This window comes from Medicago truncatula, chromosome 7, assembly GCF_003473485.1.
Source record: "Medicago truncatula cultivar Jemalong A17 chromosome 7, MtrunA17r5.0-ANR, whole genome shotgun sequence".
NCBI classification, from domain to species: Eukaryota; Viridiplantae; Streptophyta; class Magnoliopsida; order Fabales; family Fabaceae; genus Medicago; species Medicago truncatula.
The window spans coordinates 36,566,948-36,579,668 of NC_053048.1; the positions used below are offsets into that span (position 1 = coordinate 36,566,948).

Consider the following 12,721-nt stretch of genomic DNA (forward strand, 5'->3'; position numbering starts at 1 on the left):
CCACTACCATTATTCATTTGGTAAAACTTAACTTTTTGGTGAAGTCAAAATACATAGCACGGGGTTGAAATCTTTTTTGTTTCATTGCATGCCTTGAATTATGTATGATACATATGAGCGATACAAAGATACTTAGAATATAAACTTCCTCCCATTATGTTCCTTATTATTACTGGAAAATGTGGCAAAATGACTGAATGGGAAATGGATAATCTAAGAACCAATACATATTGTGACTTCGTCAAGAAGAATAACACTTTTTAGCTTTCTTTTTGGCTAAGAATGAATGATTGGGAAAAGGAAAATAAAAAGAATACCATATGATTATAAACACTTACTATTCTATCACTGAAAAATATAAAGTAGGTAAGAACCTTTAGAATCTTAATAAACCACTAAAATATACTAAAATAAAATAAAGCACTTAGCATATATAGGACCACCATGAAAAGGCATTTTCTTTGTTGTCTAGTGTGAAGACAGTTGGCTTTTCTTAAGCTATATGGATTGAGTATTGTTTACTCTATCTCATTACTTTCCAATTATTTATAAGTTAGTTATAAATAATTCTTTGGATAAAGCAGGATATAAGGAACCGTTAATTTTTAATTAATGCAACATTGCATATTCATATAGCTAAAATTGACTTAAGTGCACATCAACAATCCCTCATTAGCCATTTGGTTGGAGAAAAATAATACAAGTAGCCAAAGAAGACAAATATGGAAGAAGTAGGGATCAAATAAATGGGGTAGGGTAGGGTAGGTCTTTGTTTGGGTTGAATTTGTGACAGATTTAATTGTGATACCATTGTTTCATATAGCTGTTGTTGTTGTTTTATGATTTTATTTATAGTTAATACTTTTTTATTATGGAATAAGAGTATCTGATATTTATAGAGGTAGAGATCACCACACTAAAAGTCTAAAATACTATGTTAAAAGATAATTTATATATATAGGATAATGTTAACTTGTATCCTTGAGGTACAAGTTAAGAAACTATAAATGGAAATAAAAAATAAATCTTGAATTAAAAATATAAATATTAAACTTTTACAATATTAAATGCACAAGTTCCAATAAAATACTTTCATCTTTAGTTTTTTAACTTGTGCTTTAAAGATACAAGTTAACATTTCTCATATATATATATATATATATATATATATATATATATATATATATATATAAAAGTAAGAAAATGATTCCAAACTAACCATTGAGTATTATTATCTTATCCTTCTTGCATTTTTTTTTTCAAAGTCACTAATAATCTATCAACAATATATATACTCATAAGCATAAAAATCACATCCCATAAAAATTAAAGCAATTATATCATTTTATAATGTACCTTGTAAGTTGTAAGATAATTTTTAGTTAGATCACTGTCTAAGGACCTAACTACATATTATTTTTTTTGACACAACAAACGAATTCATTCATTCAAATTGATAGAGTACATCGATATAATACAAATTCGCTAAAAACAAAAATGATGAATCTGTGAACAAACTCACGACATCCATGTTAATAGCATAAAACGGCAAAGTACATAAGCCTACAAATATGACTATATTTAAATATCCGGAATAGCCATGCCTCCGGATCTGCAACGTTGATGATGCCAAAGTCATTGGTTGGATCTGCATCGGATCGAAGCTGATCTGATAATCTGAATCGAACAAACACCTGAACAAGAAAAAAAAAACAACGTCGCACAAAGACGACAAACAAAACAGCGTCGCACTATGACGACGAAATCACAAAAGGAAAAACCTAATTCGATGTGAAAATCACTTATTTAAATAGAAGGGAAGGAGAAAAACGATTTAGAGGGGTGATTTGGGGTCAAAAATTGACCCTAAACCACCCCTCTTTGGTGGATGAATGAAAAGAATTCGGATTTCAGCCAACGGCTCACAAAAGAGAGAGTACACATAACTACAGATTATTAAAGTCTTCAAAGACTAAAGAATAAATTATTTAATAGTTTACAAGGAATATAATTATCTAAAGAATAATGATTTAGAGGGGTGGTTTAGGGTCAATGTGATTTGGGGTCAAAAATTGACCCTAAACCACCCCTCTTTGGTGGTTGAATGAAAAGAATTCGGATTTCAGCCAACGGCTCACAAAAGAGAGTACACATAACTACAGATTATTAAAGTCTTCAAAGACTAAAGAATAAATTATTTAATAGTTTACAAGGAATATAATTACTAATTGTTTAAAAGTTCCTGAACCTAATTGAAGAAAAAAATAGTCCAAAGACTTAATCACAAATTATTGAGAACTTCAGAGACAAAATTGCAATTTTTTAGTTTGAAATCCTATTTAATAATTCTTAAATGCTTTAGTAACGTTTAAAGTAATTAATTTAGCATAAAGTTTAGATTCATCTGTTACAACCTACTCCAAAAGAAATTCAACAAGCCAAATAAATGCATTTAATTCAAAATTTAGACAAAAAAACATTTGACTTTTAGAATTTTTTTCTTTAGAATTTTTTTTTCTTTCGCACTGGTTTCCGACTCACTAAAGGTAGACGATTAATTTGGCTCATGCGTAGAGACATGCGCACTGACCAAACGTTGTTCCCATATGAATCGAACTCGGTATTCTCCGAATACGTCCTTGAAAGGATCTCCTTACCACTGGAGTCCAAACAACTTAGTTTTAGATTTTGTTACGAGGAAAGTTTCTAATAACACAATTTTTTAAATAAAGGGAGTTTGATAACTCTACTTAATTTGAGCTACGGGTTAAAAGGGTTGAAGGAGTTTCAAAGGACCAAAATTTAAACATTGATGAAAAGGAAAATACTAAAATAAACTACTATATTAACAGTTGTAAAAATAACACAATCATCTAGTAGAAATTAACTATTAGAGAATTATAGGCACTTTGTTTTTATTCCTTTATTGGAATAAGTAATCAAAATTTCTCGTTAATGGATGAACCAAATGGAGAACTATACAATGAAGAACAATATAATAAAATTTTGTCCAACCTACTTGCAAGTATATTTTCCCAATGTCAAGATATTGGAAAATTTTCATTTATCAAAGTACTCCACAAAGCATCAAATCTCATGCTACTAAGCAAGACAAGTGGAAAGGCAATCAAAACCAAAGATAGAAATATTCAGCTCTTGACAAATTATGAATTATCATACACATAACATGCAAATGATGAATTATAAGTCAAGTATCCTTGATGAATTATGTTCTAGCATAAAAAAAATAAAAATGGAAATCATTCATGTGAACGGTGCATGCAATTAAAGGATGTTGAAGCAATCGCCAAACACATGAAGGAGGCCATGTATCTTGGAGACAAGAATGGCAATGAAGTGGAGGCAATAGTGGATGAATAGTGTTGTGATAAGGATGTAAATCTCTTTAGGAAGCATAAGCTAGTTTTCTAACTTTTCACTTTTGTGCTCTTTTTAGTTCTTGTATCAATAAAATTCATCATTTCACTTATTAAAAAATTAGTCATTTCACTTGTTACTACATATTTATCTACTAAAACGGTACTTATCCGTTTCCTTGGAGGAATTTGAATTACATGCTATATCTCTCTTATGCTAATATATCTATATTCCATTTCTTAAAGAAATAAATATTTTCTATTCTCAACAAGTTTTTATGCATTTTTCTATATTTTTTATTTTTAGCATTATTAACATATAGCTGTATGCTTTACCCAAAAAAGAAAGATATAGCTTTATACAACGGTTTACCAACATCTGAACGGAAAACAGATGAAGTAAAATCAAAGCTAAATCTCACTTCATGTATTATTTCATCCATATCAAGCAGAACAAATTTCTCAACCGACCCATGTTATATTTTTGGAGAAAGATAAAGACACCAGAAACGACATTTATGCAAAGACTTTACAGATCTTACAAAATTATTTGCACATTTAACAATTGTTTTCACTATGAAATAAATACCGAAATGGACAAAAAATATAATCTACATATACCATTTTCATAAACCTTCTTCAGAAACTTATCATATTAAACTGAAGCCAACATATGGTAAACGAATTATATCAAATCTTCGAAACATTTAATCAAGTTTTCATGTTAAGTTCTTTCAAATACTCTCTAGGTTTAAAAACTGTTAACTTTAAAAAGATATCCCTTTTGATAAAAGAAAAAAATTACATTAAAGGAACTACAATAGTTACTTAAAAGTTAAAACAAATGAATGTTAGTAGAGTTGGTATTTCAAAAGTTTTCATATCAAATTCAGAAACCTAATCAAGGTTAAGTAACCCATGATTTTAATGTATAGTTAGATGCTTTAAAAGATAAACTTATAAAATAGTATAGTACTACTCCTATGATAACGTCACTACATATTGTATCAGCTTATAATCCTGTGAGGCCTAGCAGTGTGCAAAACAAGCAACTGAACACAAAAAAGTCATCAACCGTGAGACATTATAGCACTAAAATCATTGCAAGTTGCAGTACAATGAATTTTCGCTGCTCTCTTCATCCATAGGTTGCTTGCACTACTCTGACTTCTCTGACTTATCCGGTATGTCAAGTGCAGCCAATCTTTCAACAAGGGGAGGATGAGAATAGTGATAAGCAGAGTACCATGGATCTGTATTCATAGCTGACAGATTCTCCTCCTGAAAGACAGCACAGTAAATAATGTTAATACAGTCAGGTAAAACTTGCATCAAACCAAGAAAATGAAGCAAAGATGCTGAATTGTCACCTGTAATTTCACAAGACCAGCTCGTAGCGAAGATGAATATCCAAGCTTCTTAGCAAAGCCATCAGCCTATGTAGGAAGATACAAATAAACAAAGTCAAATGGAGACGGAAAAGGTGGATGCATGAGACTAGAAGGGGCAGGTGAAAAACGGCAATGTAATTGGATTGCATAACATATAAAATTGATAGATTGCGATTTTCAGCACACCCATTTTCACCCGAACAAGAGAGAAAGGAGAAAAGGCAAAGGAATGTAACCTGGAATTCAAATGATCTGCTCACAAGGTTCAGACCAAAGCTGACTAGTTGTTGGAGTGGAATAACAGTATGCTGCAAATAAATCCAGGGAACAGGATGTTAATGCTTTTGAAATAAATCCTCCAATGGTGAAATTAAAGGAATACTTGCATGGAGGTTCAAACTTTGAGCCTCCTGCAAACTGAATAAATAAAACACTCCTAGTGTCCCTCATGAAACTAGTCTATGAACTGATTAGATAGTTGTGATACTCTAGAACCAGTCGGTCAATTCCATACGAGTGCAATAGTGGTGGCTATGAAAGAGTAAATTTATCACATAAGGAGACTTCAATAGTATCTATTATTGAAATAAAAGGAAAAAGAAAAGACCGCAACATATTCAGCCTTCCCTAATTTAGAAAATTAGTCTTAATTTCAGTATTATGAATTTCCTTCTGATGAAATTGATAAATTATTAAGTTTTTTCCGTTTTTGTTTTTTTTACGCTTTTTATATATGATAATTTTTGAATTTTTGTCCTATTTATAAGAAAAAGCCACAACTTTTACGGTGCATTTATTGCATAAAAGACTTTACTCTCATTTAAAGTGTTCATTTTTTAATATAAGACAGTGCATTTAATGTCTCACAATTTTCTACAGGGGTATATCTGGAAATATTATAAAAAATTTACAACTATTAATAATTTCATTGATTTTGATGTTATTTGGTTTTCCTTCTTATGATAAAGAGCAGAGGGAGTAGTTTGTAAACTTCACAAAGGTCGTGTCTGAGAACACGGAAGCAGCATTTGCACTTGCTGCCCTTGTGGAGATTCCATTTCAGTAAAGGGCAGCTCAAAATATACAACTTGCAAAGTAAGCAGTGGATATAGTCCTACTTTTTTTTTCCCCTGATTTCTATAGTCTAAGCTGCTGTCTATAGTTCCTACTCTTTAGTGAGTTTTCACACTAGTCCAGATTCATATTGGTTACTAGAACCATGCCATGGGGTGCATGCTTAAAAAAATATAACCATCACGTTTAAGCCACAATGTTTAGAGATTGAATTTCATAATAGCTATGAAGGAGGGCAAGCAAATAAAAGGCATCTCAACCAGCATATTATGCAGCATTAAAATTTAAATGCTTAAACATTAAATAAATTATGTCAAAAAGAAAGAAAAAACATCATCAGAATGTTGGCACAAAAATTTGACAGTATATCTCAGTCATGCTATATAATAAGATGTGCATTGAAACAGAAATCAAAATAGACCATAATTTTTAAAAGCACCTGAAATAGGATGAGTCCAATGAGGACTGGCTGTGTATCAAACCCAAAACTTTGGAACAGATCAGTTGAATTACGCACTAGCGTATATCCTCCAAATTGCAAGAGTGTAAGAATCTACATCAGATTTTATGAAAAAGGTCACACAAACATCAATAGATCAAATAATTCAACACAATCTCATAGTCAAATATTGCAATGTCTTTTCATTTAAAGATTAACTCTTGACATGACAAAAAACTAGAACGAAGGCCGTCTTTGTTTTCTAAAGGATACATTTGTTTTAATTAATTGATATTAAGATTACCCAAGTGAAACATACATTTGTTTTTTAAAGGAGTTCTACAGAGGTACTTTCATTGAATTTATAAGTTCATAGCACAACTTGGCCTTGCCATATAGATTGTTTCAAGCTGCATCGAATGCAATCGTAATGAGTCGCATAAATTGTTTACAGATGCACAAAGTGAATAGCACAAATGATTTTTCATGGATAATCATTACAGAGGCATTCAACTATTCACTTTCAATTCACTTCAATTCAGGAATGCTATTACACAAACCTGCATAGCAATGAAGGTGTACACAGTATGGTTGAGCTTCCAGTGTCCAAGCTCATGGGCAATAACAGCAACAATTTCCTCATCGTTTTTGCACTGCATAACATCATTTATAATGTAACAACCAATCGTATCTAAAAAATAAATTATAACCACAACTCTCACGTAGAGAATTTGATATAGACACTAAACTATTAACAAATATTGTAATGCTACTGAAAGTTGAAATAAACTGAAAAATTATGAGACAATTTTTTGTCCTACAAAAATCCAAAAAAAAATTGTAAAGGACATGTGCATAAAAACATCTGCTCTTGACCAAAATCATGCTGTGATTCAGTAAATAAAGAGACAATAAGAAAAGGATGGAGCCACGATAACTTCCTGGAAAACAACCCCATATATATTTATTAGCCTTTTCCCCTTGGTGATACTTTGATTGCTCCATTCTTATTCTTATAGATAAAAAGGGAAGCATTGCATAGAAGAATCAATAGAAAATATATCATTTTTTTTTTTTTTTGAAGAATAGAAAATAAATCATTAATTTAGGAGAATAAACTTCCAGTTAGGTATCGAACAATGTATTTGGACAACAAATTTAAATTAAAGATAAGATTTGAGTTAAATATTTTTCAAACCAGCCTTAGCCTAGCCTTCAGTATTGGAGTGATAAAATATAGGTATTCATTTAACAAGATTAAGAAGAAGGATAATATAACATTCAAGAATTTTCAATTAGCAGCAGCTAGATAGAGAAAAGTGTTCTAAAGCTCAAAAACAATATAATAGTCTGAAAGATGAAACAAATTCCTACAGTTAGCATTTTCTAACCTGTTGAACTAATGTGTCATAAAGCACAATCCTTTTGTTCTTGAAGAATCCATACATATAGGCCTGCAAAGTATTTATAAAACAGACAAGTAAAGAAGAATAAACACTAAAGTTAGATAAAAGTGAGAACATATTTTAGATTACAGTAAAAATATGCATCATAAGTCATAACATTAAGTGTAACTATTGGATACGAATATACAGGAGTTCAATATTCCTTACATTGCTGTGACTTGATCTTGTGGATCCATCAACAACAAACAACTTCTTTAATGGAAAATTGAGGGAGGAAGCAAGTTTCTCAATTTTCTCCCTGAGTGGACCATCTGGAAGCTGGTTACCAGAATACGATATTAGGGAATAAATAAGAAATTAAATCAAAAGATACATTAACGTCCCTGCGGTTTGTACTCATTACAGTAACACCCTCTTTGTTTCAACAATTAGACTCCACTCTGTTAATTTCAAAAATTACATTTACAAATATGTGACTTCTGTATTTTTCCAGTTTTTTTAAATAAAAACAGAGTATAAGACTTTTGTGCCTTTTCTCTAGGATGCATCTATTTAAACCAAGACAGCGTCTTCCTCATCCTGGTCGAGCTCTAACTCCCCCCTCCCAGAAAATTTTGCACCTTTTGATCCTGTGCAACAAGCCATGTCCCACTCCCCCAAATCCCCACCCTTGGCTGCTTCAACATCCTGTGCAACAATCGGTCCAACAGCAAAGAACTTTTAAATACAAAAAGACATTGCTCTTTGTTAGATGAACCAGACCTACATCATCTACCCAAAAATGTCATAAAGATTTGCCAGCCCCAAGCATCAAACAGAATTTCAAAACAAAGCCCTAGAATTCTGTCACAAACAACCACTATAAGCACCCTTCAAGTGATGCAAGCCAGTCATTAAACCAACGCCAGCAGGTTGTTGGTCTTTCCTTTTTCAATGTTGTGAGTTGTGAGCCATCAAACCAAAAGATTACTCCCTGTATTTTGCTCCAGATGTTTTTGATCTACCCCTTTGGAACTAGATCCCATACCACAAGCGAAGCATACCATAGCTCTTAAACTCCTATAAAGTGTCATTCCTAATCTCACAATTCAAAACACAAGGTCCCCATATCCTCTCCAACCTCACGAGTCAAAACCATTGTACTACACAATCAATCCATTAATCCCAAATTGGTAAACCTCTACCAATTTAGGATCAAAGGAGTTCTTTATATTGGGCTAAACTAGGCATTTCACTCAAATGACCAAGTGTTCCTAACAACGTCTATTTCATGGTGGTATGTGTGAGTGTAATTATTCAATCAAAGAGGGTTGACTGTAATTGACACCAACTTTGAGGAGAGTTTGATGTAATAAACCCAATATAAATTAAACAAATAAGGAACGTGCATATTATATATCATATTTGTCAAAAATATTGTCAAGTCAGAAATTCTCACAGGAGTGAACTTATTGAAGAGTGGAGCTATTAGAATTGGATAAATTGTTAGCATCACAAGGGAAAGACCAAACATAAATGCCCAAAGATAGATCGCCAGGTATGGACCTCCTTTCTGCAAAAATTCAAAAGAACATTATGAGATATAGCAAAGAGCCAAAAACTCCATGATGGCAAATAAAGTGAAGTAAAGACATATAATAGAAAGTAGTAAATATCACAACCAAAAGTAACTTTAAATCAACAAGAGCTAGGAAAGCCAGATTTAATTGTCTAAAGCTAATTTAGTAATGATTGCGCAACAATTTACCTGTACTATTACAATGATTGCAGCCACAACTGGAGGACCAATTATTATGGAAAGAAAAATTCCTTTAATCATGTCCCTGAAGAATAACCATGGTGTTTGCTGTAGGATAGATGATAAAAATGTAAGGTGAAATTTACAACAGATAAACTTATTAATATTAGAAAAATTGAGATATCAAATCAAACTCAAAAGTAGTGAACTAGAAAGGATGATGAAATATTAGACAGATGGTTGATTTGAAGCTATGAAGCACGGACACTTCTCGGATTAGGCGTGTCCCGTGTCGGTGTCCGACACCGACACCGACACCGACACGACACCTATGATTACACTAAATTATATCATTTTCTCAAATTATTATACGGGTCGGTGTCCGTGTCGTGTCCGTGTCTGTGTCCGTGTCCGTGTCCGTGCTTCATAGATTTGAAGGAAGGATGCGAACCTTATTAAAGCCATGACGGGACTCAATCACAAAAGTTGAGTAAAGAGAAAAAGGCAAATCAGTTGTCTGCACAAAAGGTAGAAGAGCACAATAAATTTCATTGAAATAAAGATGTTATTAAGATTGATAATGATATTCAATGCACATTTATCACATGCACCAGAAAGCTAGCATACACCACTAATCCTCTGAAATAAAAAATGTAATACAAATGAAAGCTAGCATAAACCTAACTCAACCCCAAAAGACAAGCAGCCCACTAACATAGATCTCAACAAACCCAAAGTTACTTTAGTCACTAGAAATAAAAACTGTCAAAAACGTACTTGTGACCAGATCATCAAACCAGCTAAAAAGCCAAGGGTATGAAATATTTCATTTTCTGCATTGAGACCAGCTAATGTCACAAAATCTCCTGATTTCTGCAATCAATAGACATCAAATAGCAATTTTAGATTGGGAAGATATGAGTTTATACTTCATAAACACTGCACAAAATTCTCACCTTCCAAAACCAGGGCAATACTTTGAAGTACAAAATCGTAGAGTCTGTGATAATAGTCACCAACGCATGAACAAAATGGAAGTGGCTGGACAAAGTAAAAAAATGGTCATGTCATGCGTAAGAATGCTAGTGAGAAAGACAGTAACAGAAATTTGCACTTGTCAGCAAATTCCCAGAAGCAACTTTGAGATTGCAATATGATACCATCATCCAGTGAAAGAAATTCATGTGAGAAAGAACTAACCTTTTATCAAGACTATAGGCTCTAGATTTCTCAAATTTCTCTTGGCTGATTACTCCTTCTAAAGACTTTGGAAGAGTAGGAAGTTTGAGTGCCTTGTGTTGTCGCAAATCCAAGTAAGATTCAAAAATGTACATCAATATCATAAACCCTGAAAATGGATTGGATCAGATAAATCCTATATTTTATTTTCAATATTCACCTGTGGAGAACTACTAAAGTAGTACAAAAAAACAATATGGGACAGTCAGAACTAGGACAAATCGAATTCAAATGACACAAGAAAGAACGAAGACTTCTCAATAAGAATAGTGGTGAAACTGGACTGGAGAGAAGAGACCGATTGGTTGTAGGATCTAGTGAATCTCAGCAGCAGCAAGCATTAAGATGCATTATAATTTAGCTTTGAAATTTGAGCAGTTGTATGTAATATTCATTCATCTGTTTCACTATGTCCTGTGGGTGCAAGCTTATAGTTTTCTATATAATCAAACCACAAAAGAATCCATGTTTATTGCACATGTTATAGCGGTTTATTATTGTCATAGTTAACAAAAAGTTTCCACAAGAAAAATGCTCTGGAACACTTAAGCATAGCCAAATACGTTCATTCCACAACACCCATCAAATTCAAAATGCTTATGGATTAGTTCATACAACCAAACCCAGCATTTCATTGGAGGCGTCAAACCAGCTATGTCGATTAAAAATCCCAATACAGAAACAGCACAAGACCAATTACCACGAAGACTTGCGTATGTTTGGATGGAGGGTTTTGCAGGGCCAAGCCTATATTTTAGTATATATTTGAGATTTTAAAAAATTGAACGAATAACATGATAGATGATCATATAACATTTCAACCACACTTAGTTTATTTTCAGAATATTTTTTAGTTTCCTTAATTTAGAAAAAGAAAAATGAGTCCTCCTTTCTCTTTTTCCTCCAAAACCTCCATCCCAAACATACCCTTATCCATCAAAAACCACAACAACCAACGCCTTTCCCAATAAGGTGAACTTGGCTATCAAGAACCATCTATAGTGACAGAACATTTAAATCCAAATCTCTACTTCCATAATTCTTAATCATAATCTATATCTTAATGACAAGATTTACCGCAAAAGGTGACATTGTGGACCCCATCAGCCAAACAACCACAGTTATAATTTCAATTCAAAACCCTATTTCCAACCAAAGGGGGTTTCCATTTCCAAGGGGTTTCATCATTTCAAGTTATATTTTTTTAAACTAATAATAAAAACAAAAATCAACGGGATTTCCATTTTCAAATAAAATTCCAATTACACAATTTCAACAAGTTTGTTTCATTTTCAATTCAAAGATCAAATAAAAGGGGCCAAATTTCAAGAATAACCCAGAATTCAGAATCAAGCTAAAACCCTAAACCCTAATCATTAAGCCATAAAAAAACGTAATTTCGTAGAAAGATAGAAACTTTGATGAAAATTGCATGACCTAGAAGGTGAATGAAAAGAAAAAGGAAAAAAACGAAAGCGTGAAATGAAGGGTTCTTACCAACAACAGCTTCCATGTAGGGAAACGCCATGGTTGACAGAGGCGGTGATGAACAAAGCTAGCTAAGAACGAAACGAAGAAGAGTGAGAAAATCGCAAATTTATAGCGAGAAAGAGAGAAATCGGTTATATAAAATGAATTAAATGTATTTTACTTATATGATAAATATTTTAGTCTATTATTTTTCAAAAAATAAAAAATTGAAGTCTTTTAATTTAACCATTAAATCCAGAGTTATATTCCCATGCGCATTAAAAAACGTTTATCATTAAATGGATCTCAGTTATTCTTAAATGAATTTTAGTTATTTAAGGTGATTAAGCTATGTAATTGTATGCAATAGTGCAAATGAATTATAAAAGAAAAATCAATCAATACAATTAAATATGAAATTATAAAACATTTTAACAATTTCACACAAATTAAAAAATATAATTAATTGAGTATGAGAAAATGAAATTTTGAATAGCCAAGCAATTATGTTTGAGTGGTTAATGAACTCTAATGAATTGTTTGGAAGATTCGAGTTTAATTTTTAGGAAGAAGAATATTTTATCCGT

General features: G+C 32.2%; 1 protein-coding gene across 1 annotated transcript; it reads right to left on the bottom strand.

Annotated features, from left to right (window-relative positions):
* Nucleotides 1-4,183: 4,183 nt before the first annotated feature.
* Nucleotides 4,184-12,316, bottom strand: LOC11408152 (CAAX prenyl protease 1 homolog). The gene is made up of 14 exons (XM_003624008.4): nucleotides 12,162-12,316; nucleotides 10,626-10,773; nucleotides 10,382-10,466; nucleotides 10,203-10,298; nucleotides 9,877-9,942; nucleotides 9,435-9,533; nucleotides 9,126-9,239; nucleotides 7,895-8,005; nucleotides 7,673-7,735; nucleotides 6,842-6,934; nucleotides 6,282-6,395; nucleotides 5,005-5,076; nucleotides 4,748-4,813; nucleotides 4,184-4,658 (listed from the first exon to the last, which is right to left on the bottom strand). Exons 1-14 carry the CDS (start codon nucleotides 12,190-12,192, stop codon nucleotides 4,536-4,538), a joined length of 1,281 nt encoding a protein of 426 aa, XP_003624056.1. The 5' UTR covers nucleotides 12,193-12,316; the 3' UTR covers nucleotides 4,184-4,535.
* Nucleotides 12,317-12,721: the final 405 nt, after the last annotated feature.